At 47.1% G+C, this 26,552-nt stretch overlaps 1 protein-coding gene across 4 annotated transcripts in view; it reads left to right on the top strand.

The window, feature by feature from the left end:
• MTUS2 (microtubule associated scaffold protein 2) overlaps positions 1 to 25,112 on the top strand; it is a 404,860-nt gene extending 379,748 nt beyond the window's left edge. For all 4 annotated transcript variants that reach the window (XM_063103095.1, XM_063103094.1, XM_063103093.1 and 1 more), the window contains 7 exons: positions 2,854 to 3,068; positions 12,109 to 12,214; positions 15,265 to 15,338; positions 18,157 to 18,255; positions 19,341 to 19,460; positions 22,486 to 22,583; positions 24,481 to 25,112. In XM_063103095.1, the coding sequence (XP_062959165.1) occupies positions 2,854 to 3,068; positions 12,109 to 12,214; positions 15,265 to 15,338; positions 18,157 to 18,255; positions 19,341 to 19,460; positions 22,486 to 22,583; positions 24,481 to 24,694 (926 nt within the window). In that variant the 3' untranslated portion in view covers positions 24,695 to 25,112. The remainder of the gene's footprint in view (positions 1 to 2,853; positions 3,069 to 12,108; positions 12,215 to 15,264; positions 15,339 to 18,156; positions 18,256 to 19,340; positions 19,461 to 22,485; positions 22,584 to 24,480) is intronic.
• Positions 25,113 to 26,552: the final 1,440 nt, after the last annotated feature.

Raw genomic sequence — 26,552 nt, 5'->3', positions numbered from 1 at the left:
CTCAATTCATCAGTCACTATTTTTAAATTGACATTCCGTGTTCTTTGTTCTATTCTATTGGTATCCAGTCATTCCAGGAAACCTCTGGTAACTTGCCTTAGTTGGAGGGTCTTTGGGTAAAGATGGAGCCAGGGAGTCAGAGCTCCTGCCAACAGGCATTTCCTCACCGCTGTCACAAGACCTGAGCCACTTTGCCATCAATCACTGTTAATTAAGTTCCTTTTAAGGGACCATAACCTCCAGGGATCAGAGGTAAAGGAAGACTCTGGGTCTTCTCCCCAACATCCTCACTACCAGGTACCACAAAGCCTCTGACCAAGTCTGCCTTTCAACTAATATTATAAGCAAACAAGCAAAATGCTGTCTTCCTCCCTGTGGTCTTAAGCTACTGAGCTTAAGTCTTCCCCGCTCCTTGTTCCTTACCTTACGTACAACTCACCTAAAAGATGTACTTGCAGCAGCTACAACGATAATATATATATATATATATGTTCAGGGGCATACCTAACATTTGACACCATAGTGAGCCATTTTTAACCCTCTCTCTATACCACAAAAGTATTTACAGTATCACTATGAAATAATCAGTAAATATTTTCCTGACTTGCCACATAAACAATTAAAAAAAGAAATTTCCATTTTAAAGCTATTATTCATATTTATTATTATTTAATTGAGAACACAGCACCACCTTTGTGATTTTCCTGCCAAACTTGCATGACCTGAATCAAATAAGGAAGAATCATCAGACACACCAAATTGACAGACATTCTACAAAATACTGGCCTGTTGTCTTTAAAATTGTCAAGGTCCCAAAAGTCAAGGACAAACTGAGGACGGCTGCAGACTGAAGGGGACTAAGGAGACAGGACAGGCAGATGTGACTTATGATTCAGAACTGAATCTTTTTTCTAGAAAGGACATTACTGAAACAACTGGTACACGTAAATGGGTCTGAGCATGGGGTGGCACTGTTGTGTCAATGTTTATTTCCTGATTCTGATGATAGGATTGTGGTTAGGGAGGGAAATGCCCTTGTTTGTAGGCTGATGGGGCAACAGGGCAGCATTTTACTCTCAAATGGGTCAGAAAAAAGCAAAAGTCACTTATGTAATAATGTCCTTGTGCTATATTTCCAACTTTTCTCCATGTTTGCGATTTTTAAGAAATAAAATTCTTAATGGTTGAAAAACCTCAACAGTAATTGTAGCAATTGTTTGGAACTTAGACCAACAAGACTTATTTGATGAGTGCTTTTTCACCAACATTGTTTAGAATAGTTGTCGCAAGGCAGTAATAGAAAGCAGAGGCCTTTTAAAGACAGTCTGGTTTTCGCTGTTAAGTTCCTGCCAGACAGCATATGTCCTTACTCCCTATGCATGGAGTGGACGGCTCCCGCCACCTGGCCCCGGTACACCTGCTTACACTGGTAGATCAGAATCCTCCATTACGAGGTAGGACCCAGGACACGGGACCAACTGGAGCCCTCAGCTCAGAAGACCATGGGGGACAGTGTGAGGCTGCTGGGCTACCAGGTTCCTACATGCCGTCCACTCAAGAACGAGGTGCCTTTACCATATCTAGCCTGTCCACTCATTTCACCAGGGAAAAAATCTTGAAAGTCCCTCTTACTAATTAAACTCTTCTAGAGCTGGTTATGGCAAAGAAATCCTTGATTAGCTGCCTCTATGGGGTGGGATTTCTGATTAGGGTGTTTTAAATGCTGTCTAACAACCTTGGACATATATTCCCCATCATAGCCAGCCACCTTCGGATGTAGATGACGGTTAGCCAGCACATATACCCGCTCGCTCCATTTTAAAGTAAATGCTAGCATCTGCTCAGCTGGTCACACAGCAGAGGGCACAGTAGCACCCGAGCTCTGAGGACTGAGCGATACATATGTGTGTCTTCGCACCTGTGTGTGCATAAGCAACTCCATTACACTAGACATAGTAGATAAGGTGTTTTTCTCCTTCTTGGGAGCAGGTTTGCAGCTCAGGAAGAGATCTTTAGGGTGAAAGCAGTCACTCTTGCCCACAGCTCAGGGGAGACACAAATGCTAAGGTAAAGCAGACCTGCAGGAGCTGGGCACAGGAGCCATGGGGGCTGCTGTCCTTGCCTCATGCTCTGCTGGTGTCTTGCACACTCGAGGCAAACCATGATAATGGGTGGAATGCTTGTGCAAATGGGGTGCCGAGTGGTTAATCATCCTTCTGGTGGAGAAGAGTGGTATTAGCAAAGCTTTGGGTTACTTGAAAGGAAATACCGACATATAAATCTGAGATTGTCCCGTTTGGCATTTCAGCCAGAAGGGAAGAGCCTTAGGCATTCATCCCCACCCCCATTTCCAGCTCCCATGAGTGCACAGCTCGCAAATCTTGATGGATGGAAGAGTCACCTGTTGACCTTGTTAAAAGTTTAGATCCTGGACTACTGGCTCAGGGGCTCTGATTCACCAGGGTGCACCCAGGTGTCTGCATTTTGAGCAACCACCTAATATTTCTGTTGCCTGTGGCCTATGGGCCCCTCAGAGAAACTGCTCTAGGGACAGGAACATGGGCCTCATGGTCAGAAAGCCCAAATTTGCCTTCCCAGCTCTTTCACAGCATGGGAAAGTTTCCAGAGCTCTGTGAGGCTCTGGTTTCACCTCAACATCCAGGCTCTTGTGAGGGTCAAACACAGTGGAAAGAAAAGCACGTTATAAACTGCAGCTCCACAGTAAGATCATCTCTCCCGTTTCTTACATTAAACTTCATGATCTAACCATGGATATTAACACAGCACTCAGGTTGGTTCCTTCCAGTGTCTCCTACCGAATAATTTAAGAAAGATCTTGTGCTCTCTTCCCAGCCTTCAACACAGCAAAGTGTGAGAAACTACAGAAAGACAAGGAGGACCTGGAGAGGCGGTTCGAGGAGGAGGTGAGGCGGCTGGGCTGGCAGCAGCAAGCCGAGCTCCAGGAGCTGGAGGAGCGGCTGCAGCTGCAGTTCGAGGCGGAGATGGCGCGCCTGCAGGAGGAGCACCACGGCCAGCTGCTGAGGATCCGGAGCCAGCACCAGGAGCAGGTCAGTCTGTGGCTTGGCTTGGCTCTGCTGTGGGGTAGTGCCGGCAGCAGGTGGAGGGGAGCCAGCTCCACATTAGCAAGAAGTCCTGTTCAGTAGGTGAGCTTTTTGTAAAGTTCACTCTCCAACCTCATTTCTTCCTATGCTCCTTTGCCCCTCCCCTCCAGCCACTCTGGTCTTCCTTGCTCTTCCTCAGAGCTCTTGCACTGCTGTGTCCTCTACCTGGAGTGCTCTCCCTCTGGACACTGCATGGCTCCCTGTCTCCCTCCCTACCAGACTTTTCTCCAACGTCACCTTCTCAGTGATGTTTTTTCTTTTCTAAAGTTGCAATTCCTTCCTCCACCGCATACACAATCTTCCTATCCCCTTCCCTGCTTTAGTGTTTTCTCAACACTTATCACTATTGAACATATTGCAGATTTTGCTTTTGTACCTTATTTATCACCTGCATGTTCCGTGAGGGCAGAGAAAATAACAAGCAAACATGTATCCAGCACTTGTCCTGCACCAGGTCCTGCTCAAGGTTTGCAAATTATTACAAATACTAATTCACCTAATCATCACAATCACCCTACTGAGGTAGGTACCAATTTTATCCCCACTTTGCAGGTGACAAAACCAAGACCCCGAGGTTAAATAACTTGCCAAAATTCACAGAGCTGGTCATGGAAAAGCCAAGTGGAGCCCACTCTGGCTCAGTAGTCCCTGCTGTCAATCATTAAACTAGAATTGTCTGCTGGGTTTACTACTGGGTCTTTGGTACTTGGAACCATGCCTGCACAGAGTAGGCACAAATTATACATTTGTTGAATGAAAGGAGAGGAAAATCCAGCCATGGTATAAATAGAGAATAATGCCCAGGGAGCCTGTCAATGTGAAAGTGGGTAGGAGCCAGATGTGCCCACCTCACGGCCAGCTGCCATCAGCACCGATGAGAGGCAGGTGGAATGAGATGATGAACAGACTCGGCTTCCGTGAGAACTGCTCCTTTCTTTTCTCTTCTATCTAAGTTCCCAAGCTCTGATGCCTTACTATCCACCTTCTGATCATGTGTTATTGTGCATAGTCTGCCTATGATATGCCTAAGGTAAGTTGATGGTTTTGAAGAGTGCTGTTTAAATCTCAGTTGACACTCAGTTTGGTGTTGAGTGGCCCTTCATTACCACGATCCTTTGGGATGCCCTCCTCAGCTACTTCCAAACAGATATCCCAATGGCAACACCCCCTCCTGTCCCAGACTCTTATGAGTCATAGGGGGTACAGGAGGAATTTCAGAGTAGTAATAAGTACTGTTGTAGTAAAATCTCTTATTTTATAGCATTTTGTTCTATACAGCATCTCAGGTTAGTCATTCTCCTTTTCTAGAGGCCTATAAAAACCAGATGCACCTCCCTGCTTGGGTTGTTTAGACTTAGAGACTGGGAAATAGAATGGGTTACAGCTAAAGTTACCTGCTGGTGTTAAGACTAGAGACTGATCCCCGGCGTCTTGCCTCCCAGGGTCTCTGAGCATAACTCCTGTAAGTAGACATCCACACCTGCAGCTGTCTGTAGTCTTACCTGTTACGTGGTTCCTTTGTATAAATGCATATCTCAGACTGGTACAAACATCAAATTGTTCTGTGCTTCTGTATCCTGGGCTATTCATTACTAATTTTACACAAAGAACATGTTTATACCTGTATTTACCAAAGGCTTCTAGTCTGAAGGTCTGGGTAAGTTGGGAAGATGCTATGGGGTGGGGAGGAAGGGCAGGAGGTGACCGGCAGGCAGGAGAGCTTGCTACATGGAAGTCCCCTGAGTGAAGGCCCCCATGGTGGTGCCATGGAACTGAGGCCACTGCCTAGTGGAGCGCATCCACGAGAGGAGCGTGGCCTGGGGCCAGAAGGCCTTGCCAGGAAGCGCATGCTGGGAGCTGTGTTCTCAGCTCCCCTTGAAGCTGGGGCACAGCAGCCTGTTAGAGATTTCAGACTGAAAGGGACAGAAAGGAAAGAAGCCCCTGGCTTTTCCCCCTGAGAATGAGTTATGTAAACCCTCCTGTGGATATTTATAAAGTGCTCAGTCCTATGAGGGTTCTGAGTTCTGTTCTGATCCTTTATGGTAGCTAAAGCCGTTTATTTATTTATTCATTTGCCTGTGCAAAGAATATTTATTGAATATCCACTATGCACAGATACCATGACAGGGCACTGTAAGAGATGCCAAGATTTATAAAATGTGGGCTTGCTCATTCCTTAGGGCAGGCTCCAAGACAAGTGCCCGAGGAATTGTGACACAGGGTGAAAAGTACAGATGACGTGTTTAGGAACTGAGAGTTCACTTCCCATCGTGAGGGTAAGGGAAGATGTTCCCACAGAAATAGCATCTGAATGCTTCACATCTGAGTGAATCTTTCCTATAGAAACCCATTGATTTGGGGGGACTGGTGATTCAGATCTGTGAATTACTCAGGCCCTTGGTTCTGCTCGGGCCACTGGCGGTTGGCAGAGAGCATGCAGGAAGTGAGCGAGAGGAGGAAATGCTCACCAGCCCGGCATTCTGATTTCCAAATTGGATAAATGCTCACGTTTAGTGGGAGAGGAGACTCAGGTGGATGACTGATGTGGGGATTTGGGTGATCTGTGGTTTCGGTATCCATGCTGGATTCTCCACACTTGGGTCTTTCTTCTTAGGAATGGTCACCTTTGGCAATGTGACCCCCATGGAAAGTGACATCGCTGACCTTCTGCAGCCTTAAAAACCAGGTTAACCAGTCTGGCATCTCCTCACAACCCAGCACCCCCATGGCCAACGGTGGGGTGGGAGTGGCTTCAGTCCTGCCACATGGGATTTACCAAGGCTGCAAGTATCGCCCATTACTCAAAAGGGACCCACCCACTGAGGTAGGCTGCCCCTGGCTTTACTGCAGCACCTTCCTTAGGACAAAACCAGCCGAATCTCCTTCTTGCTTAGCTGTCCACCCCCAAAGGGGCAAGGGCTGTCTCTCTGTCCACAGCCTCTGCTCCGGCTACACATGGAATCACTTGGAGAACTTCTGGCAAAACACCCCTTCCTGTCCTCACTCCACACTAATTCAATCAGAATCACTGGGTGGGGCATCGGGTCATTTTTAAGAGCTCCCCAGGAATTTCCATGTGCAGCCAGGGCCCAGAACCGCCCAGACCTTGTCCTTCAGCCCTGCAGGCTCTAGTGAGGGGCCTGAAAGTGCAGATGGGGGGGGGGAGGGGTTGCCTTGCATGTTGGCTTTCTTAAATGAGTTTAAAAGCATGATGTAACTCTTATTTTAAAAGTTTATGATTTTAAAGGTGCTTGGTAAAAATGAGCTCTCATTCTGTAGCAAGCTACACATTAACAGAAGCCAAAATGCCACAATTTCCCTTACTCAAAGCATGCAGCACAGACTGTAAACACACGTGCTTTTTTCCTTTTTGCCCCGAACATAGTTCCTTCTCAGTCTGGCTTCCAGTCTTCCTTTCTGGGCTGCCTTTGGCTGTTCCCCAAAGAGAAGCAGACACAGAGCCCAGTTCTGTGATCAGACTTGTGACTTTTGACCCCGTTCCTCTAAGACCCTTTGGCAGTTTGTCTTACTCCACAACTTGCCCTGAAGTCACTTACTTCAGGGACTGCTGGTTCCTGGAGGCATTATGGATTCTGCTCAACAAAGTCTAAGCAGAGATTCCTTCTCCTTAAGAAGCAATAGAGCTTATCCTTTGGAGTTTAAATGTGCTTTGTCTCATATCCAGGACATACTTTCTACCCCTTCCAAAAGAAAACATCCTTTTAGACTAAATGGCAGAAAGAGCATCCCCACGATTAATCCTGCTGTACAGAGACCACTTTGCTCATTCTCTTGCATTATGTTTCCTTAGCTGTCCTGCACGGCAGGCTCACCGCTGCCATGAAGCAGGAACCACACTTTCTCTGAGTAAATTGAATGAGATCCCGGGGGACTCAATCTCCCAGCACCAGAGCTCTACATGCTGGGAGGAGGTGGTGCAGAGGAGCCAGGACCTCTGTCAGCACCTGCCCACATCCTGGGCTGCAGAGGGGGCCAAAGGCATCCCCCAGAATGGGATGAAGTCAGATTAGGAGCTCTGGCAGGGCTAAGCGCCTGCTCTGAGCTGGCATCCAGGCTGCTGCAGGAGGGACAAAGTGTGGGAGGGTCTCCTCGTTAACTGGAAAGGCAAGTCTTTAAGAGAGCACCGAGAGTGTCAGCATGGGCAGGCCCTCTCTGTCTCCTCCTATATGGACACCTGTCTGGGAGTCTAATCTGATTTAGGTTTAATGAGTAAAGCCAGGACAATATAAAGCACATGCTTCTTGATTCGAAATGTTAAGTCTCCTTTAAGTGAATGCAAAGCCGCAGATAATTGCATTTTGCAAATGGCAGGATGAGGGGCTCCCTGCAGCTCTGCTCTTCCTCTGACTGTGGCTTTGCAACCCTCGCTCTGCTGCGGTAACTCAGGCAGCTGTGGGAATGCAGTCACGTCACAGGGAACAGCAGCTCTTCTGCATGACTAGGACTATTTGACAGGCATATTGACAGGCTCCATGCCACAACCCAGAACTCTGTCTCTGTGAAGGAGGGAGAAGGGGGGCCCAGCTGTGATCTAAGGGGGCCCCACCTCGGGTTCTAAAAGGAAGACAAGGTGCCTCGCCCAGTCTAAGTTTGCCACAGGCTGATAATGTTTTAGTGCCTTTTGTCTCTGATTAATGATCTGTAATGCAGTAAATGATCCTGTGTTTCCCTTGGGTCTACTTGTCTCAATCGCCTTAAATGTCTTCAGAAGTTCTTGAAGTCTTACTGACTGCGTCACGAATGTGAGCTCATGCTCCAGAAAGAAGCAGGGAGCCACAGGAGGAAAAGCCAGAGACAGGCTGTGATAAGAGAGAGGACGGCCAGTTGTAGACAGCCCCTTCCTAAAATCAGAAAGAACATGAAACCTAAATTACTGAAGAACAAGGTTATTGTGCCCAAATTTTGGCTTACAGGCTCATTGATTTCCTTCCAAACGTACTGAGCATTCCTCTAATTCCGTATAGACTTTTTGAGTTAGAGGATCGGTATTTCATTCACAAAACCACCTCTGAGAGGCTGTAACAGATAGATCCTGCCCTTACATCATCCTTAATATGTTGGGCGTGGTATTTCATCATCACTAAATTAAAGACATGCTTTCCAACAACCCAGATGGGCATACATTTCAGCCACAAACATAACGTAGTACTGCCAATCAGGGTGTAGCCACCTCCAGGGACACATGACTCTTCTGGAACTTAACCTTCCGTCCATCTCCCTTTTCTGAAGCCACCCATGGTAATTTGTGTAAGAGCCAATAAATTAGAATCATACCAAGGACTGATGAAAAATTTTTCATTCTAGTGAACTATATAACATACCTGCAAATAATGCGTAAGTACTTGTTTCTACAGACGGTGTGCTATGGACTTAACTGACATCCATAATGGAGCAGAAATTATATATATATATATATATATATATATATTTTTTTTTTTTTTTTTTTTTTTTTTTTTTAAACCAGTAATTTATTTTTCCAACAGGCTGAAAGTCTTTGGACAAAGATTCCATAAAAACCTCATATAAACAGGAATTGGACAATAAATACTGTGATCAGCCTTTCTGCTGAGTGGATTCATAGCTCTGAGCCTCAAGTAAAATATTATTTAATCATGAATGGGCCAGTAAATTAGAGTAAATCCCCACATCCTATGTCTGTTTTCACATTGTGATGCAGCTTTCCTAACTAGCTCTGTGAACTCCATTACTGATTTTGCCCAGTGATATTTCTGTTTCAGTGGATGGAGTTCTCTTTTACCACAGAGAGAAAAGTCAGGCAAATTTTCCCATGAAATTATAGTATTCACAATGGGAATCTGCCACCTACCCCTTTTTAAATTTGACACATAATAATTATACATATATATGGCATATGTATAATAATTATACATATACATAGATACATATACAATGTGGTACTGGATACCTGTATACAAGGGGACATCAAAAAGTTCATGGGAAAATGGAATTAAAAGATAAAAATAAAAAATATAAACTTTATTTCTCAACTTAAACTCCATCGAGTTCAAGACATTTCTTTAAGAGATGGTACCAGCCATTTAGTCCATCCCTAAAGAACTGAGGGCCCTGCATCAACCATGCCAATGTAGTCTTCTTTACATTATTAGCTGAAGAAAAATGGGTGCCCTTTAAAGATTTTTTTACGATTAAGGAGCAAAAAGAAGTCAGAAGGAGCCACATCAGGACTGTGAAGTGGATGCCTAATGGTTTCCCATTAAAACTCTTGCTAAATTGCCCTTGTTTGATGAGAGAAATGAGCAGCAGCCTTGCCATGGTGGAGGACGACTCTCTGGTGAAGCCTTCCCAGGCATTTTTCTAATAAGCTTTGGCTAAATTTCTCAAAACAGCCTCATAATAAGCAGAAGTTATCATTCTTCGGCTCTCCAGAAAGTCAACAAGCAAAATGCCTTCAGCATCCCCCAAAATTGTTGCCACGACCTTTGCTCTTGACCAGTCCACTATTGTTCTGACTGGACCACTGCCACCTCTTGGTGGCCGTGGCTTTGATTGTGCTTTGTCTTCAGGATCATACCGGTAATGCCAGGTTTCATCTCCTGTCACAATCCTTTGGAGAAATGCTTCAGGATCTCGATCCCCCTCATTTAACATTTCCGTCGAAAGCTCTGCTCTTGTCTGCAGCTGATCTGGGTGCATCCATCAAGTGGAAAGTTTGCTCAATGGTAGTTTTTTAGTCAGAATTATGTAAGCTGGTCCAACTGGATGTCTGTGGTGTTGGCAATTGTTTCTGCTGTCAATCGTTGGTCCTTTTCAATTAGGGCACCAACACAGTTAACTTTTTCCTTGCAAATTGATATGGATGGCTGGTCTGCCGTTGTGGGCTTCATCTTCAAAATCGTCTAGTCTTGTTTTCTTGAAACAGACTATCCATTTGTAAACCTCTGATGTCTTTGGGGCACTGTCCCCATAAACTTCTGTAAAGCATCAATGATTTCACCATTCTTCCACCAAAGCTTCACCATAAATTGGACATTTATTCTTGCTTCAATTTTAGTAGAATTCATGTTGCTCTGATAAGCACTCTTTTCAAGCTGATGTCTGACCCTTCTTAGTGCCTCAAACTAAATCTTGTTCAGACATGTTATAACAAGTTAGTACAAGTTTATTTTGGTGCAAAGAAATTTTGAAATCCATGCATAGTTTTTCCATAATACACATTTTCCGTGAACTTTTTGAAGACCTCTTATGCAATGTGCAACGATCAAATCAAGGTAGGTAGCATATCCATCACCTCAAACATTTGTCATTTTTTTGTGTTGGGAACATTCAGAATCCTCTCTTCTAGCTATTTGAAAATATACAATAAATTGTTGTTATTGTTGTTACCTAAAGTCACTCTACTGTTCTATAGAACACTAGAACTTAATCCTCCTATCTAGCTGTAATTTTGTATCCATTAACCAACCTCTCCCTATTCTCCCTCCCCCAGCCACTAGTAACCACCACTCCACTCTCTACTTCTATGAGCTCAACCTTTTTAGCTTTCACATATGAGTGAGAACATTTGTATTTGTCTTTCTGTGCCTGGCTTATTTCACTTAACATAATGTCCTCCAGGCTCATCCCTGCTGCTGTAAATGACAGGATTTCATTCTTTTTTATGGCTGAATAGTATTCCATTGTGTATATGTACCAAATTTTCTTTATCCATTCGTCTGTTGGTGGACACTGAGGTTGATTCCGTATCTTTGCTATTGTAAATAGGGCTGCGTTTAACATGGGGGTGCAAGTATCTCTTCGACATGATGATTTATTTTCCTTTGTTTATATACCCAGCAGTGGAATGCATGCCCCTGTGCTGACTTCATGAGCAAGTCTTCTTTCTTGTACAGAGCACTTCCTTCTTTCAGACCAAAGGTCAGCCTATGACTTATCCCCAGAGAAATGAGGGCCTCTCGAGGTGGCTGAATATTACCAATGAGAAGCAGCGTTTTAACTGGTCCCCCAAAACGCTTTGGGACCGGGGTACACTTTCTGGTTCAGTGTTTTTCAAATGCCAGGTTTTGACATATTAGTAGGTTGTAAAATAAAGTTAGTGGCTTGTAACCAGCAATTTGTAAAACAAAGTAAAATAGAAGAAAAAATTTTAAACCGGACCATTGCAAATGGGAAGGATAAGTTTTGTTTTGTGAAACTTTGGTTTTGGGTTATGTGTGCGTGGGGGGGGGTGCTGTGTTATAGTATGCAATGGGATTTTTTCCAGTGGGTCACTAATGAAGAATTTGGATAAAGATTGCTGTGTCCAGGAGAGGTTTGTGATCACAGGGAGAAGTCATTTTATGCAATTACTCCTGTAAGTCATACATTTGAAGTTAAATAAAACAATAGTCAACAATAACAGTAAACTTAGTAGGCAAGAAGGTGAGGGGTAGGGTTGGGGATCAGGAAGCATAAAAATAAAAAATCCTGGAGTGGCTGCACTCCTAGAAATGCACCTTCAACCAAGGAGACAGCAGCTAAGTGTTGCCTGGGCGGGAGGTCCAAATTGTAATGTGGCGTGCAGGCATATGTGTAGGCAGCTACACAGAGTTCTGCCAGGCTCATCTTGGTATTGGTGAGAGGATCCTAAGGTGTTAGTTTCTGGTCTTGCTTGAGGGAGGCAATAATAGTGTATTTGAAAGAGCTTCGCCTTTGGAGTCAGATAGACCTGGACCCCACTGCTAGCTCTGCCATTTACTAGACATTGGGTAAAACATTTTGAATTTCTCTGAGCCTTAGTTCTCTCATCTGTAAAACGGGCATGAAAATATCTACTTGGAACAGGCTAAGGGTAGTTGTCACATCAGCAAAATGATTTGTCCTTGACATTTTGGGCCACTGGCCTTTTCCACTCATTGGATTGCTCCCCTGTTGTCCCAGCAGTGAGAATCTCACCAACATCCATTCCCTGGCTCTCCCTATAACAGTAACTGTGACTCTCCTTCAGGTCGAAGATATCACGGCCAGCCATGAGGCGGCTCTCCTAGAGATGGAAAATAGCCACACAGTTGCCATCACGATCCTGCAGGAGGACCACGACCACAAAGTCCAAGGTAGTTACCAGCCTGGCATGCAGCAGATGGGGACAGGCTGTGCAAGCCGAACCCTTTCTGCTGCAGAAGCAAGGAGCCCTCCTTTCCTCTCTCGTCCCTCCTTTCCTTCATTCCCTTCCTGTCCTTCCTGGAGCATCCTTTGTGCTAGTGTCTATGAAAAGAAGAGATAGAAGCCACAGATCCAGGTAACTACTTCTTTCCTAAAGAAGCAGTTATTCTCAACCTGGCTAAATATCGGAATGTCCAGGGGAAAGACCAGTGCCAGCCTCATCTCACCCCAGGGATTTTGATGTAGTTGACCTGTGGTGCCGCCAGGTCGTCAAGAAGTTTTAAAGCTCCTTAGAGATTCTAATGTGGAGCCAAGCTTGAGGACCACTGTTCTAAAGTAGGCATGAAAATCTTGGACTTTACCTTGTTTTGTGGCCTTCTAAAACTAAACGGAAACCCCATGTGGCTACGTTTTTCCCGTATTTGTGGTGTCTCCAGGGCTGGGGCTGCATCTGACTGATCTGCTAATCGGGTCCTCCAGTGGATGTGATTGGAGTGCCGGGGCTTCCACTCACATAGCACGTTCACCTGCACGTAAACTGAGCCTGAGATCTTTCTTTTCACACTTTTTGTAACTTTGAATAATTTGGGGATACTTAGGGATTTCATGCAGGCCATAACAACAACATTACTAAGTTCTGGTAAGATTTTCCTTTGTGAGAAAAGCAGTATTTTATACTTAACATGCATTTACATGAATAGATGCAATTTGTTTTTCAATCCCTTTTTCCTACTTTTCTCCTCTGGTCAGCTGGTTGTTAAAGTGCATATTAAAAACAATGAAATTTAACAATAGACTAATAATTTTTGAAACTTTGGAATTAGCATCAGATTTTTTTTTTATTATTACTTTAAAAATGTTCTCCGTAGGCAATAAAACCCGCTGTGCAGTTCTGGCCTCCCTCAGGCCCCAGTCCCACCACCTCAGGGGCTGTTAGCAGGGAAGAGCCCAAGCCAGAGGTAAGGGAGAGCAGCCTCCTGAGAACTAGGCCAGCACACTACCTGTGCCCTGGTAGTGCATGTCATACCCGCAGTGCTGGGCCCACCCTTGGCTGCGCACTGGAATTACCAGGGGAGTTAAAAAAATTCCCATCTCATCTATTCCGATTTAATTGCTCTGGGGCGCAGCTCAGGCATCAGGATTTTTACCCCCCCCCCATGTGATTCTAATGCAACAAAATTTGAGAACCATTGTCTTAGCACACAGTATTAAGCATGGGACAGTGTGTCGTGACCTAAAATAAAGAAATACATTATGGGGACAAAGATTAGCAATAGTTTATATCATCATCAGAATAAATACTGCCTTTTCTTTTCCCTTAGGGTCTTGGGGGTCATCTGAAACCCATTACTGCTCTGTTGGAAACTGGTCTCTGGAAAGGGGATATGAACAGAGACGGTGCAGTAAGCCATGGTGCTGCCTTTGGTTTGGATTTTTATATAAATAGATCTGGTAGATTTTTCTGACTAATGAAGTCTCACTGAGACACCACATCCAAGGCCTTTGAATTATATATAATATCAAGATGTGGGCATATGTAATGGTAGCTAAAAAAAAAAAAAAAAAATCATTATTGTGGTCAGGATGACACTTTTAATGACTATTAAACTAATCATTTAGACAGATGCAGGTGACCAGAAGGCCACATGGTCTCACGTCAATGAAATCATGAACTTATTTTTTCAAACACAGACTTCAGCTGTAACAACGGGATTTCTTAGTGACCCTTACCGCTATTAGCTAAAAGTTTCAGGTGAATGGAAACCACAAAGTTTTTCCTAATTGCAGCTCATGCCAGCCAAAATGGTAACCATTGGTCTCCAGCACTCTCCTGTTCTAAGCGTGTGATCCCTGCTGATTAATGAGAACTTTCCTCCCTCTGGTTATTACAAGAAAACAAATTGCTTGTGTAGCTAGAATGAGATGGGGTTTACTCAACTAATAAGACTCTTCCCATCTGGAGGAAAACAGAATCCATTTGCTTAATAACTCTTATATGATATCTCATTCTGCCTAACTTGCAAATGATTACTGGGATGACACTTTTCACGGAACAGAATTGTTCCAAACCTTCCAAGAAGAGCCAGTCCAATTAGTCCTTCCTTCTGTCTGTCTCAATAATGAATCTTTGCTCAAGCAAATCCTAGGAATTTGTGGTTATCAGACTGGACCCAGCAGCCACCAAGGTGTCCTTGTAGACACAGCCCTGTTCCTGTGTACCCGTCCATTCTCCAGCGAGCCTGGGCTGGCAAGACAGCTGCTTGACCTTGGAAAGCTCCCTTGCTCAGCCCATTTTGCTGCTTCACAGTGGGAAGGAAGAGTGATCCTGGGAGGGGAAGAAAACGCGGACTTAACATTAATTGCCCCGTTGTTTTACCATTAGGAAAAGCTGGAGGTCATTGAGTGCTGTGAACGAATGATCTGACCTGGCCAGCATGGTGGTACAGCATGGAGTAGGAGTGTGCGTGTGTGTGCGTGCAGTGTGTGTGTGTGTGCGCACGTGTGCATGTGTGTGCGTTCAGTATGTGTGTGCAGTATGTGGTGTGTGTGCAGTGTGTGCACGTGCGTGCGCGTGTGTGTGCAGTGTGTGTGCATGCGTGCCTGTGTGCGCATGTGTGTGTGTGTGCATGCGTGTGTGTGTGGTGTGTGTGTGTGCGTGCGTGTGTGTGTGCGTGCGTGCGTGTGTGGTGTGTGTGAGGGTGTGTGTGGGTGGTGTGTGTGTTCATATGTGCGCTCCTTGCTTCCCTCTCTCTTTTCTTTCCTCTTTCCCTTTCCCCTTCTCCTTTTCCCCCTACTCCTTCCTTTCTTTCTCTCTCCTAAGTAACAACGTGGTCATCACATACAATTTCACACTAGTGGAGTCGTCTCTTTGGGGCTTGAATCTGCTGTATACAGGAGTCATATATTCCCCCAAAGTCGCTAGTCTCAGTCTGCCAATATAGTCTTATTTTATCCTTTCCAAAAGAAAGACCAACTTAACAATTTGATGTCTTCTCTCCAGAAATGATGTCTACTCATGAGGTTGAAAAGAAAGAATTGGAAGAGAATTTTGAAAAACTGCGGCTGTCGTTACAGGTTAATCTTTTCTTATTTTCTTAACTGATATTAGATAAGGGCAGCGTCATTATTCCCATCCAGAAACACTGATGCAGCACCTGGAATATAGAGGTAATAAGACACTCCCTGCCCTTGAGGAATCTGCTGCAGCTCAGAGAGCTGGGACACAAAGAGTAACAGACAACAGTGGAAGGAAACACACACCTGCACCCAGTGAGTCAGACAGTTAGCGAGAACACAGACATTCTAAGGGACTACTCCACACTTGCTGTGGTCACAAGTACCCACGAGTGACCGAGCTGTGTTTGAAGAGAGGGGAGGACTTAGGGAAGAGAGCATTCTAGGCAGGGGGAGTGATGGAAGGAGAGTTGGGAAGATCAGGTTTCCTAGAACATGCCGTGGGAATTATAAAAGGAACTTTAGTCACCTGGAGGTGGGTGGCATGAGAAACACTCTCTCTGCCCCTCACCACCAGCTAAAGAAAATGTTGGTTTCAGATGCCAGAGGAAATCTCTGCCTGGCTTCGTGCTAGCCTCTCAGGGGACAATGCAGGGTCTCCCAGATGCTGCTTGTCTCTCTCTTGCCCTGCAGAGATCCAGGCCAGCTGCCTCTGTGAAAAGACATTGACAACCACCAGCCCTGGAAAGCAGCTGCCTGGAAAATGGCCCTGCTTCCATTTCCAAGTGTAGAACTTCCAGACATTCTCATCACAAGATTATTTTTTAGGGATATATTAGGGATATTAGGGATACTCACATCTGGAAATTACGGAAGGCGTAATATATAGGCACAGCTGTAATATACAGGCAGGAATTTTGCCTCTTCAGTGGCTTGCTTTCTCCCGGTGATGTAGCAGATTAAGGGAAATAATGTATGAAAAGTGTACATCATCGGGTTGGCTGTGGTAAGTGCTAGTAAGTAGCAGCTTGCATAAGAGTTACAAGCGTTGTTTCGTTTTTTATTGTTATTATCTTGCTATTACTTGACTCCTGGGTGGCCCTTGCTGGGTCAGGCCACTAGCTGGGTTCCCTTAGCTTGACATAAAGGAGCCAAACCTGTCTGACTGCAGCAGCACGATTCTGTCCCTGTGGACAGAATCTGTTTTGAGTAATGGTGAATACGGCAGAAAAATCAGTTTGGTATTTTAGATCCATCCTAAGTGGTAATTGCCTGATGAGTTTTTTAATGGAGGGGAGGAGGATTAAAAGAAATACTCCCTCTGACTACACTGATGAGGTTTGGTGCAGGAGCTGTGTAGAGATACAGTCATTTTCATAGTCACGTTCCAGATGGTAACCGCAGCAGTGCAGTGGACCTGTGTGGGGGCCCCCCGGAGTTGCCCTGGGCCATGATTGACATTCAGCCAACTCATGTGCACACAAACTCCCACTGACAGCTATATTGGCCTAATGCACCAGCATTTGCATTTAATGGCACTATGGAAACTTATATTTCTTAAAAATAAGATGGAAGGAACTAGAAGAAAAAAAGAGGAAAAGGAGCCTTCTCAGGGAAGTTTACAAACCAGGGTTTTCAAGCCAGGCTTCATACTTTACAGTGTTATTATGTAGAATTACAGAATTTACAATACCCAGCTCCTATTGTATGGTGGGATACGGCCCTTTCTCCAGCCAGAAGAGTTCATGGGAGACCCTAATCCCTATGTTTTAATAGTACAGAAATGATGTCAGTGGGCAGAGAACTTTGGAGTGTTCAGCTGAGTGAGGCCCCGGAGTTAGGCATCAAGAGAAAAGCGACTGGAGGGCTTCCTCTGCTCGCCCGTGGTGATCAGTCATGGCTGGTGCCGGGTGGGGAAGGGTCTGCATAGCTGCATCGGCCCTGGGAGCTGGGGAAGGGGCGCGGTGTCTCCACCTGCCTTCCTTTCCCCTGCACGAGAAGGGCTGCCCCACAGTCGGCATGCGCTGGGGCAGGGAGTGTTGGTCCAGCAGAGAGGATGGGACTGCATGGACTCATATCAGGGACGTGCCACCCAGCCCTGAGGCCAGGAAGGCTGAGGAGGGCCCATAAGTGAGCTGGGAGTGAGTGAGCGGGTGAAGGCGCTGCCATCAGGAGGCTGGAACGTGGGATGCATGAAGCGGGCAGCGGACGCCGAGGCTGCGTGCGAGTGTGTGCTCCTCCTTGAGGGTAGTGGGGTGTTAGGAGGGGAAGGACGGGTTCAGGTTTGTACATTACAAAGAGCAGCCTGACTGCAGCAAAGAGTAATCTTGCAGGTGTCAGGACAGAAGTGGAGTGGCCTGTGCTCAGCAGAGTCCTGGATTCCAGGGACATTAAGGAGGTGGAATCGGCAGGACTCGGACTACGACTCGACTCGTAATGAGAACATTTGGCGGTGGGGGGAGGGGAGGTCGAGCAAGGCCGAGGAAGAAGTGAAGGATGGTGTAAAGGTTTCTGGCCTGAGCTTGTCATACATGAGGACAGTTGTTGTTTGAGATGATTAAGGATGGCCCTTCTGAAGCCAGGGCTGGATGGCTCCTGGGCTAGACGCCCGTCCACTGATTGTCGGCATCTGCAGGATCAGGTATTCGGTGCCCCCGTCACCGGCACACAGATTCACCTGTCAGTGTTTTGTGCTCTGTTCTGTTCTGGACAAGGCGCCAAGAAGGGCAGAGCCAGGGGGCGTTGGGAGGACTCTCCCTCCATCATGCAGATGTGGGGTTCCCCCTTGACACCCTCTGTGCCAAGCCCTGAGGGAGATGCTCTGAAGAGCCCCAGGGCGAGGCGGCAGGCCCTCGTGTCATAGCTGCATGCCGTGTCTGCATGCCATGTCTATCGTCCGTAGGGGCCCACGCTGGACTAATCATGTCGTTACTTGCAGGACCAGGTGGACACGCTGACTTTCCAGAGCCAGTCCCTGCGGGACAGAGCCCGCCGCTTCGAGGAGGCTTTGAGGAAAAACACAGAAGAGCAGCTGGAGGTAGCCACTTCTGTCCGGGCCTCCCAGCACCCACGGGGCCCTCGCCCCAGCCAGGCCGCATGGCTTCTCCACGGCGGCACCCAAAGACAAGGCCACTGTGTTGATCCACTGCCGAAGTGACAGCTGGTCACGACCTCCCCAGGATTTTTACACAATTCCTGTCAACACCTCTCCCCTGAGACAGACAACAGCTGTGGGTTTTGTTATTGTTGCCAAATTCCACAGCACTCCCCAGCCAGGTTCCCTGGGCTCCTATGATAAACACAGTCTGGAAACCCTCCACCCTGGCCGGGACCCCCTGCCCCCCATCCGATTTTCTCCCAACTTCGGTTTAGTCTGGCCTGGGGTGGCACTGGATACAGTGTGAATTAGTAGGTTGAGGGGAATTTTTTCCAGAAAAGCTGGCAAAACTCCTTCCCTCTAATATAGGTCTAGTGTAAGTACAGGACACCAGTTAAATTGAAATTACAGATAAATGAATTTTTGAATATAAGTATTTCCCATGCAATACTTATACCAAAAATTCTTTTAATGTTGCTTATCTGAAATTCAAATTTAATGGGATGTCCTGGATTTTTATTTGTTACATCGGCAATCCTACTCTAACGTCTTTTTCTAAAATGACTTTTCTGCTTTTTAAGCCACTTCGCTTATTTCATAGGCATGGTTGCGGGCAGGGGGAAACTCTCCACGGGCACAGATGGGACCTATAAGATCCCCACCTGCCTGTTGAATCGAGTTGTCTGGGTGAATGTTAAAAGCCAGTGTTGAATTTACTCTTTCTACCCAACCCCATGAGTTCCGTTCTGAGGATGGGCTGGCAGTGTCCAGAAGCTCCAGCCACAGACGATGGCCATGTCACCCCTGCTGCCCCACAGAGCTGGAGTTTTAGGAGGGTTCCCAGTAGGGAACTAGCAGGGCACCTTTGTCAAAGAAAGCTGCGAGCATCTTCTCTCTCTAGTGCTGCAGTTGCCCACTGGGAAGTGTATTAGAGAAGAATAGATGTTGCGGGCTTCGTGACACTGCTCATTACTGGGTTCTGCTGGGAACTCCGGTTAACAGCCCATCACTCCCTGCCCCTGCAGATCGCACTGGCTCCTTATCAGCACTTGGAAGAAGACATGAAGAGTCTGAAGCAAGTGTTAGAGATGAAGAATCAGCAAATACACCAGCAGGAAAAGAAAATCATTGAGCTGGAAAAGTTGGTGAGTTGGCCTGTTTGCTTGGGAGAGTATCCTCAGTCACATTCCTGTTGTCATCATCGATGCTGCTGTGGACAGTGTTCAGTCAGTGGGGCCCCTTCCCTGCCCTTTGCTTACAGCTGAGCAGAATAATTCCACAGCTGAGCCCCAAGGCCTTTCTCAGGAAGCCAGGAGTTCTGAAAAGATCTCAGAGGTGGCCTCATTCTGCAATGCTCTGGGGTTCTCCTGAGGCTGTCTCTTCTTTGCCTTGCTGTTTTTCCTGTGAAATGCTGTCTCCTCGCCACCACGCCACCCCCCGCAACCCATCCCCTGGCAGGGTGTGTGGTGAGCCAGCACACTGGAGCACCACGCAGAGCATGTTATGTGTGTTTGTCCTTGAACTTGACAACAATCCCATGGAGGGGCACTGCCCTGAGCCTCATCTTACAGATACAGAGATGGAGGCCTGGAGAGAGGGTCAGCATCTCACCCACAGCTAAGTGGCCACACCCAAGCGGGAGCCCTGGCTGAGCGCTCCAAGTCCTCACAGGGCAGAAGGGGCAGGGAGCTCTCTGGAGCTCCTTGTGTCAGGGCACTAATCCCATTCATGAGGGCCCCACCCTCCTTCATGACCTACTCACCTCCAAAGCCCCCACCTCCTGACACCATCCCAGTGAGGGTTAGGTTTTGACATAGAAATTTGGGGCGGACACACAATGTCTTTGTCCTTAGCCCTCCAGCCTGGCTCAGCACGACTAACCAAGGGTGCCCCTGGGGGAATTGAGCACCAGGGTTTCACCCGGGCCTGCTGCACAAGGCCCACCGAGGGCTGGAGCCAGAGAAAGGTGCCCAAGGGGAATAGCACAGAAGCCGCTTCCAGGAGAGCCCATCCTGATGTGAAATTGGCCCGAGGATCTCAGATTCTCATGAAGAATCTGGGAATCTCATGAAGGGAAAACTTCATTATTATTTTTAAAATAAACTTTTATAGCATAAAAGGAAAATATGTACACTTTGGGAAATTATAAAATAAGGTAAACAAAAATAAAATTAAAACATTATTTTCCTACCACTGTTAACACTTTCCAGAGCTTTTTCTCTGTAAGTTGTGTCTGCACACACATCATGTGTGCAAGTGCTTGGTATCTACTTTCTTTCTGTTAACGGGTCTTTAACCTGCCATCTCAGGAACTGATCATCTCATCTAATTTTTCAAGTTTCCCATTCGCCTGTGAAATGTCCCTTATCCAAACCAGGAGCTAATCTAGGGCCACCCGTTGTATTCAGCTGTCATGTCCCTTTTCACTCGCTAGCTCTGTCTCTTTTTGCAGACAACTCTTACTGCATAGTGCTTGTCACATAGCGGTGTCTGTTACCAGCATTCTGGGGGATGTTGGCCACTGGGCACCTTCCAGCAGTCAGAACTTCCCAGCATGGTGAGGAGCTCAGGGACAGAGCCTGCCCCCTGTTGACTCTGCCCTGCAGCCCAGCCAGTGTGGGGACGGCTGCTCTGAGAGCACCCAGCCACCCTCCTCCTCCTGGTGGGGCTGTCTGCATCGGGTCACCCACAGGCCTCTGGGCTCACTTGGCTGTTTTTAGCCATGCTCCAGGCTTTCTGCAGGCTTGCACTACTTCCTTCCCAGGAACCTTCTCAGGCAAAACAGATCCCATTTGATCATTGCCCATTTCCTGCAGCAACAACGAGGGCTGGGTGGGGTGCCTTGTAAAGATCAGGGACAGGGACCAGTCCTGTGGCTAGGATTCATGGACTAGTGACAGTTTTCTTTAAAAATTAACTACATTAACGGTGACATTGTAACATTCTTTTTTTAAAAAAAAAAGATAATTCATTTCTAAATTCATCTTAGAACAGAACTATACTTCAGCTAGAGGTCTCAGGCCCCGGGGGACCCACTGACAGAGAGAATGGCATGGATTGTGGGGAGAAGCAACCATGGGATGGTGGGATTTTCTGGAAAGGTGCCACACTGGTCGTGCTGGGGCCTGTGTTCCTGGCTGCCCACAACCTCAAAGGGAAAAGTGTGATCGTGCTATTTATATGTCCACCCCTCCATTAATTTAGATCGTCACAGAGCATGTGCGTGCCTGGCCGGCGACACGGCTGCCCCGAAGTTGACCCGTGGGGAGAAACGTTGGACCCACTAGTCAAACCAGGTCCTGGTGGTGGTCATGGCTTATCTCTGTTAATGGCAAGGCCTGTGGACACTCACTGTGAGAAATATTTTCTACACAGGAACCCAGTACACTCACACACACATAATACAAGGGGTCTTCGAAAAATTCATGGAAAGTGTATCAGCCCATTTCTGTTGCTTATAACATAAATACCTGAAACTGGGTTATTTATAAAGAAAATGAAACTTATTGCTTACAGCTTCAGAGGCTGCGAAGTCCAAAGTCCAGGGAACACATCTGGTAAAGGCCTTGGTGATGGCGACAGTGACCCAGGGGTCTCACATGGCAGAGGTGGTAGAGTATAGAGAGAGACTCTCATGCACTCTCCTTTTAAAGCCCTCACAGCCACACCCATGACCACCATTGTTAACCCATTCATTAGGGCATGGTCCTCTAATCTAATCATCTCCTCAAAGCCCCACCTTTCATTACCATGATAGGATTTCCCACCCACTTAACAGTCACGTGGGGATCAAGCTCCTAATACATAAAACTTGGGGGACACAATTCAATCCATATCAGAAAAATTCATATTATCTATTTCCATTTTCCACACACTTTTTGAAGTACCCTCATTTACATCATCAATATAAATGTATAATGTAAAAAGTATATATAATGGTACTTATTTTACTGCATACAGTACACTCTGGCATTTTCTATTCTGTTTTGTTTATTTAAAAAATGCTGGTCACGTCCTCCAACCTGATTTTACAACCCACCAATGTATTGTAAACTGCAATTTGCAAAATGTTGTTCTGGATCACCCTGCAAGCCGGGAAGCTGTGGGCACTGGTTTGCTACCTATCTTAGGGCCTTGCTGAGAACCTCTTAAACACTGCACCCTTTATAGGTGGAAAAGAACATTATCCTGGAAGAAAAGATCCAAGTTCTCCAGCAGCAGAATGAAGACCTCAAAGCAAGGATCGATCAGAACACGGTTGTCACCAGGTAGGTGGGCCTGGGTGTCTGGGCTTGCAAAGCACATTTAACCAACAAAATGGCTTTGCTTTTGAGCTTCTTTTTGTCCCAACGACCAGTTTACCTCACTCTGAGCTGTGAGGCTTCCCCACACAGTCTCTTGCCATTTCCCATCTGACTAGAGGAACAAAAACACTCCAAGGTGACCACCACACCTGAGCCCTGGCCCTACATATCAGTAGACCCCACCCTGAGATAAATGAGTGAAATCAGCAAAAGAATGTGTGGCAGGGGTGTCCAACAGCACTGGGAGAGGAAGGGATTTATTTCTGGAAGAGATCAGGAAAGAGATGCCTGCTGAGTGTTCCCAGGCAAAAGAGAACCACCACTGGGTAACACCCTTGGGCTTCCAGAAATCTGCCCTTTCAGGCCAGTCCCTGCAGGACCTTGCTCTGAGGTGCCCAGACTTCCAAGGAAGAGTGTGGAGGCCCCCCCCTCTGCAGCTCCAAGTGGCAGTAAAGCAGGGTTTGGGCTTCTTCAGCTGTCGGAAGTCACTTCCTCTGAGGGTGCACCAGGCTCCTCAGCACGCCGTTGTATGTCACCCTGTGTGCGCACACACACTCGCATGCATGCACACACCAAGGCATGGCAGCTCATGTGACACTCGCACACAGCTGCACATTCATGCTCACACACACGCGTACTCCCACTCGTGTGCACTCACACGCTTAACCCACACTCATGCCCACTCTCCCATGCACTCACACGCTCCCATACTCTTGCTTGCTCACAGGCATGCATGCTCACCCTCAAATACACACTGACAGCACTCACATTCACACATGCTCTTGCACATACACGCACATGCACACAGAGCCGCTGCCTCCACAGCCAAGCCCCGGGTGCCAGTATTTTCTTCCCACCTCAGAGGCACACAGGAGAGACTGTGCTGGGGGCAGTGGGTCCTGTCACAAATGCCCCTCCGGCCCCCAGCCTCGGCTTGGGCAGGCAGTCTTGCCAGCCTCCCTGCAGACATAGCCCAAGAGTGTGGGAGAGGGACCCTGAGCAGCACAGGCCTCCCTGCAAATCTGCAAAGGTGCCCTCATCAAAAGAGCAAAGCAGACCTTATCCCAGAGGGGGCTTCAGTCTGTGCAGCTGTAGAGTGCATTTATACTTACTCCTGTCAGTTCCTCAAAGGTGCTGTCATTTTTTTTTTTAAAAATGCAACAAAGCAAGCATCTTAAGCTTCGCAACAGAAGGCACAAAAATGCATTCATTCCTTTTTCCCTTGGTGTCCTTTGTCAGCAGACATTAAACAAGCATTTTTTATGTGCTGGGTGCCACGCTGGACATGGGGGATTCAGCGTGCAGCCTCGGCCCTGTCTGCTAGAGCTCACGGGCCAGCAGGGGACAGATGTATGCATTTGCTTCAGGGGAGGACAACTGCTGTCATGGAGGCCCAAGCCCGGGCAAGAGGGCTGGGAGAAGGTATCCCCAGCTTCCTGGCAGGGTCAAGATGGCCTGCGCTTGTCACTGCCCCATGCTGTCATCATTGTCAGTTGTCGACTCTGCATGGCTGTCCCTCATCGGAGATCCTGGGCGGATCACCCACACCAGCTCCCACTCCCCCTCTTTCCTCTTCAGCCTCTGGCCTTCACTCCGTCCACTGCATGACCAGTGCCTCCCCTGACCGGGCAGAGGCCCTGTGAGCTGATTGGGTGCTGGGGGACAGACTCTGGGCATGGCTGTTTGAGCGGGACAAGAGGAAATCATGTTTCCACCAAGGTTCTTGCACACGGGGGCGATCTTGTCCCTGTTCTCCCCTCAGGTGTCCTGCCTCCCCCCTCTGCCCTGTACCACTGGCCTGTTCTTGTGTTAAGTGTCTACTGGCCTGATTGCTACTTGTCTGTCATTCTTCCCCATACAGACAGCTGTCAGAGGAAAATGCTAATCTCCAGGAATACGTAGAGAAAGAAACCCAGGAGAAGAAGAGATTGAGCCGAACCAACGAAGAGCTGCTTTGGAAGCTCCAAACTGGGGACCCAACCAGCCCAATTAAACTCTCCCCCACGTCCCCTGTTTACCGCGGCTGCTCCTCAGGGCCCTCTTCTCCGGCCAGAGTCAGCTCGATGCCCAGATGACGCCACCATGCAGCTTGCAGGCGCTCCAGCTTCTCGTCCACCCCGAGGGCACACTGACCCAGTGCCGCCGGAGCTGGCCTTGCACGCATGCTCGCCCTGCGTGCATGCTCACAGCTGCATATGCATCCCAGGCCACGTCCCCCTTTGGTCCCCATGTAAGACTGTCCTGGCATTGGCACTTAGGGAAGCATAAGTGGTAGAGTCTGATGTGCAAGCATTTTACCATAGTTAGAGCCAAAAGAAAAACAACTCCAGTTCTTGAGTGATGAACTTTCACTGCAGAATTTCAGGTTAGCTACAAATAGCTCAGTTTTCAATATACATTGAGTAATCCTTGTGTACTGCACCGGTGTATATTTACATATACATATATACACATGCGGCAGTTCTGAATTGCATTTTTTATAACATGAAGTGCTGACATATTTTAGTGAAGGTCAGCAGTTTTCTAACTTGTGCCTAAGAATTATTGGGAGATGAAAATGCATTTCTATCTAGCTTCCTGGGAATATTTCTACCCAAAATAGAAAAAGGAAAAAAAAAAAAAAAAAGATAACAGAAAAGAAGCGCCTTTCAACCTACCACTAGGTGGTACTCTAACATGTACACCAGCGATTTGTGAAGGTAACTGCCTTTGGAACAATCAGCTTCTTAGTCAACATGATGTGAGGTCACTGTTACTCCATTCGCACGTTTTAATTATTAATACTCTTGTCGTGAGTGGACAAGGGAAAGCAGTGGGAGACCCTAAAGGGTTTAGCAGTTTTGCAGATTTACTCATGATGATGTACTCATCTATAATAGTCTCGTAAACACAAGTTTTGCTTTTTTACTAAATGGCATCTTGGAATTGGTCCTTAAGCACTTGTTGCACCCTCGGGAAAACATGGAAGAGCATGACCTTTTAGAGTGAGGGTGAGGACAACCTTGGAGATGACCAAGACCATTCATGCTCCATCCTTGTGAAGAAACACTGCTGGCAGGGTCGGTATCTGACCAGGCACAGAGTAGGGAAGCGTCCTGCGGCTTGCCATTTGGTTTGCTCTGATGCGCTGCTGTTGATGCTCAATTAGCTGAGATATGACCCTCAGGCCCCATTTCATTGGCAAACCGCCTTCAGTTTGGTTCTGTAACTCAACTCCTTCACTGCACGTTGAGATGGCCAGGGGCTCTAGCAGGGGCTTCCAGAAAACCAACATTTCTGTCCTGGGGGACCAGTTGTCAGCTGTGCTAGATCATCACACGACCTCCCAGAATCCCAGTTGTACTTTTTGCTGGATGATCAAGCAATACTGCAGCTGAGAGTGGTCCCACTTCAGCCCAGAAGGTTCTCCCTAACAGAGGAACCCAGTGAAACAGCCAGCCAGCCATCACCAGCTCCTGGACTGGCATTTGTCTCTGAATGGTAGAATTAGAGTGTGAAAGATATTCACGTAGTGCTGTGGAAGATTAGGAGCATGACACACACAGAAAGACGTAGTTTTACCAGTCGATATGGTGATGATGATGATGATGACGCCTTTGTTTCCTGTATGTGACAAAGACCCTGCACTTTTCTTTCTAAGACCCCTAAAAATAGTCATGAGCATAGGCCTGTCTTTGAGCATGCCCAGGGCCAGAAGACCCATGCTGGGATCCTGCAGGGGCCAGAGCCATGGTGCCGGGAAGAAACGGCCAATGGAAGGGGTCGGCTTGCCAGGGCCCAGCCTACTTGGTGCATGTGTGGCCGACACAAAGGCATACATGGTCTGTGTTCTTGGCATGAGTCAAAGTTGGGCATCCTGGCCTCAGGTACATCTCATTTCTAGCAGACCTCCGAGGGTCTTGCCCATTCCAGGGACATGCACAGTAGATAAAC

Source organism: Cynocephalus volans, chromosome 7 (genome assembly GCF_027409185.1).
Source record: "Cynocephalus volans isolate mCynVol1 chromosome 7, mCynVol1.pri, whole genome shotgun sequence".
NCBI lineage: Eukaryota > Metazoa > Chordata > Mammalia > Dermoptera > Cynocephalidae > Cynocephalus > Cynocephalus volans.
This window is presented reverse-complemented; position numbering and strand designations above follow the sequence as displayed.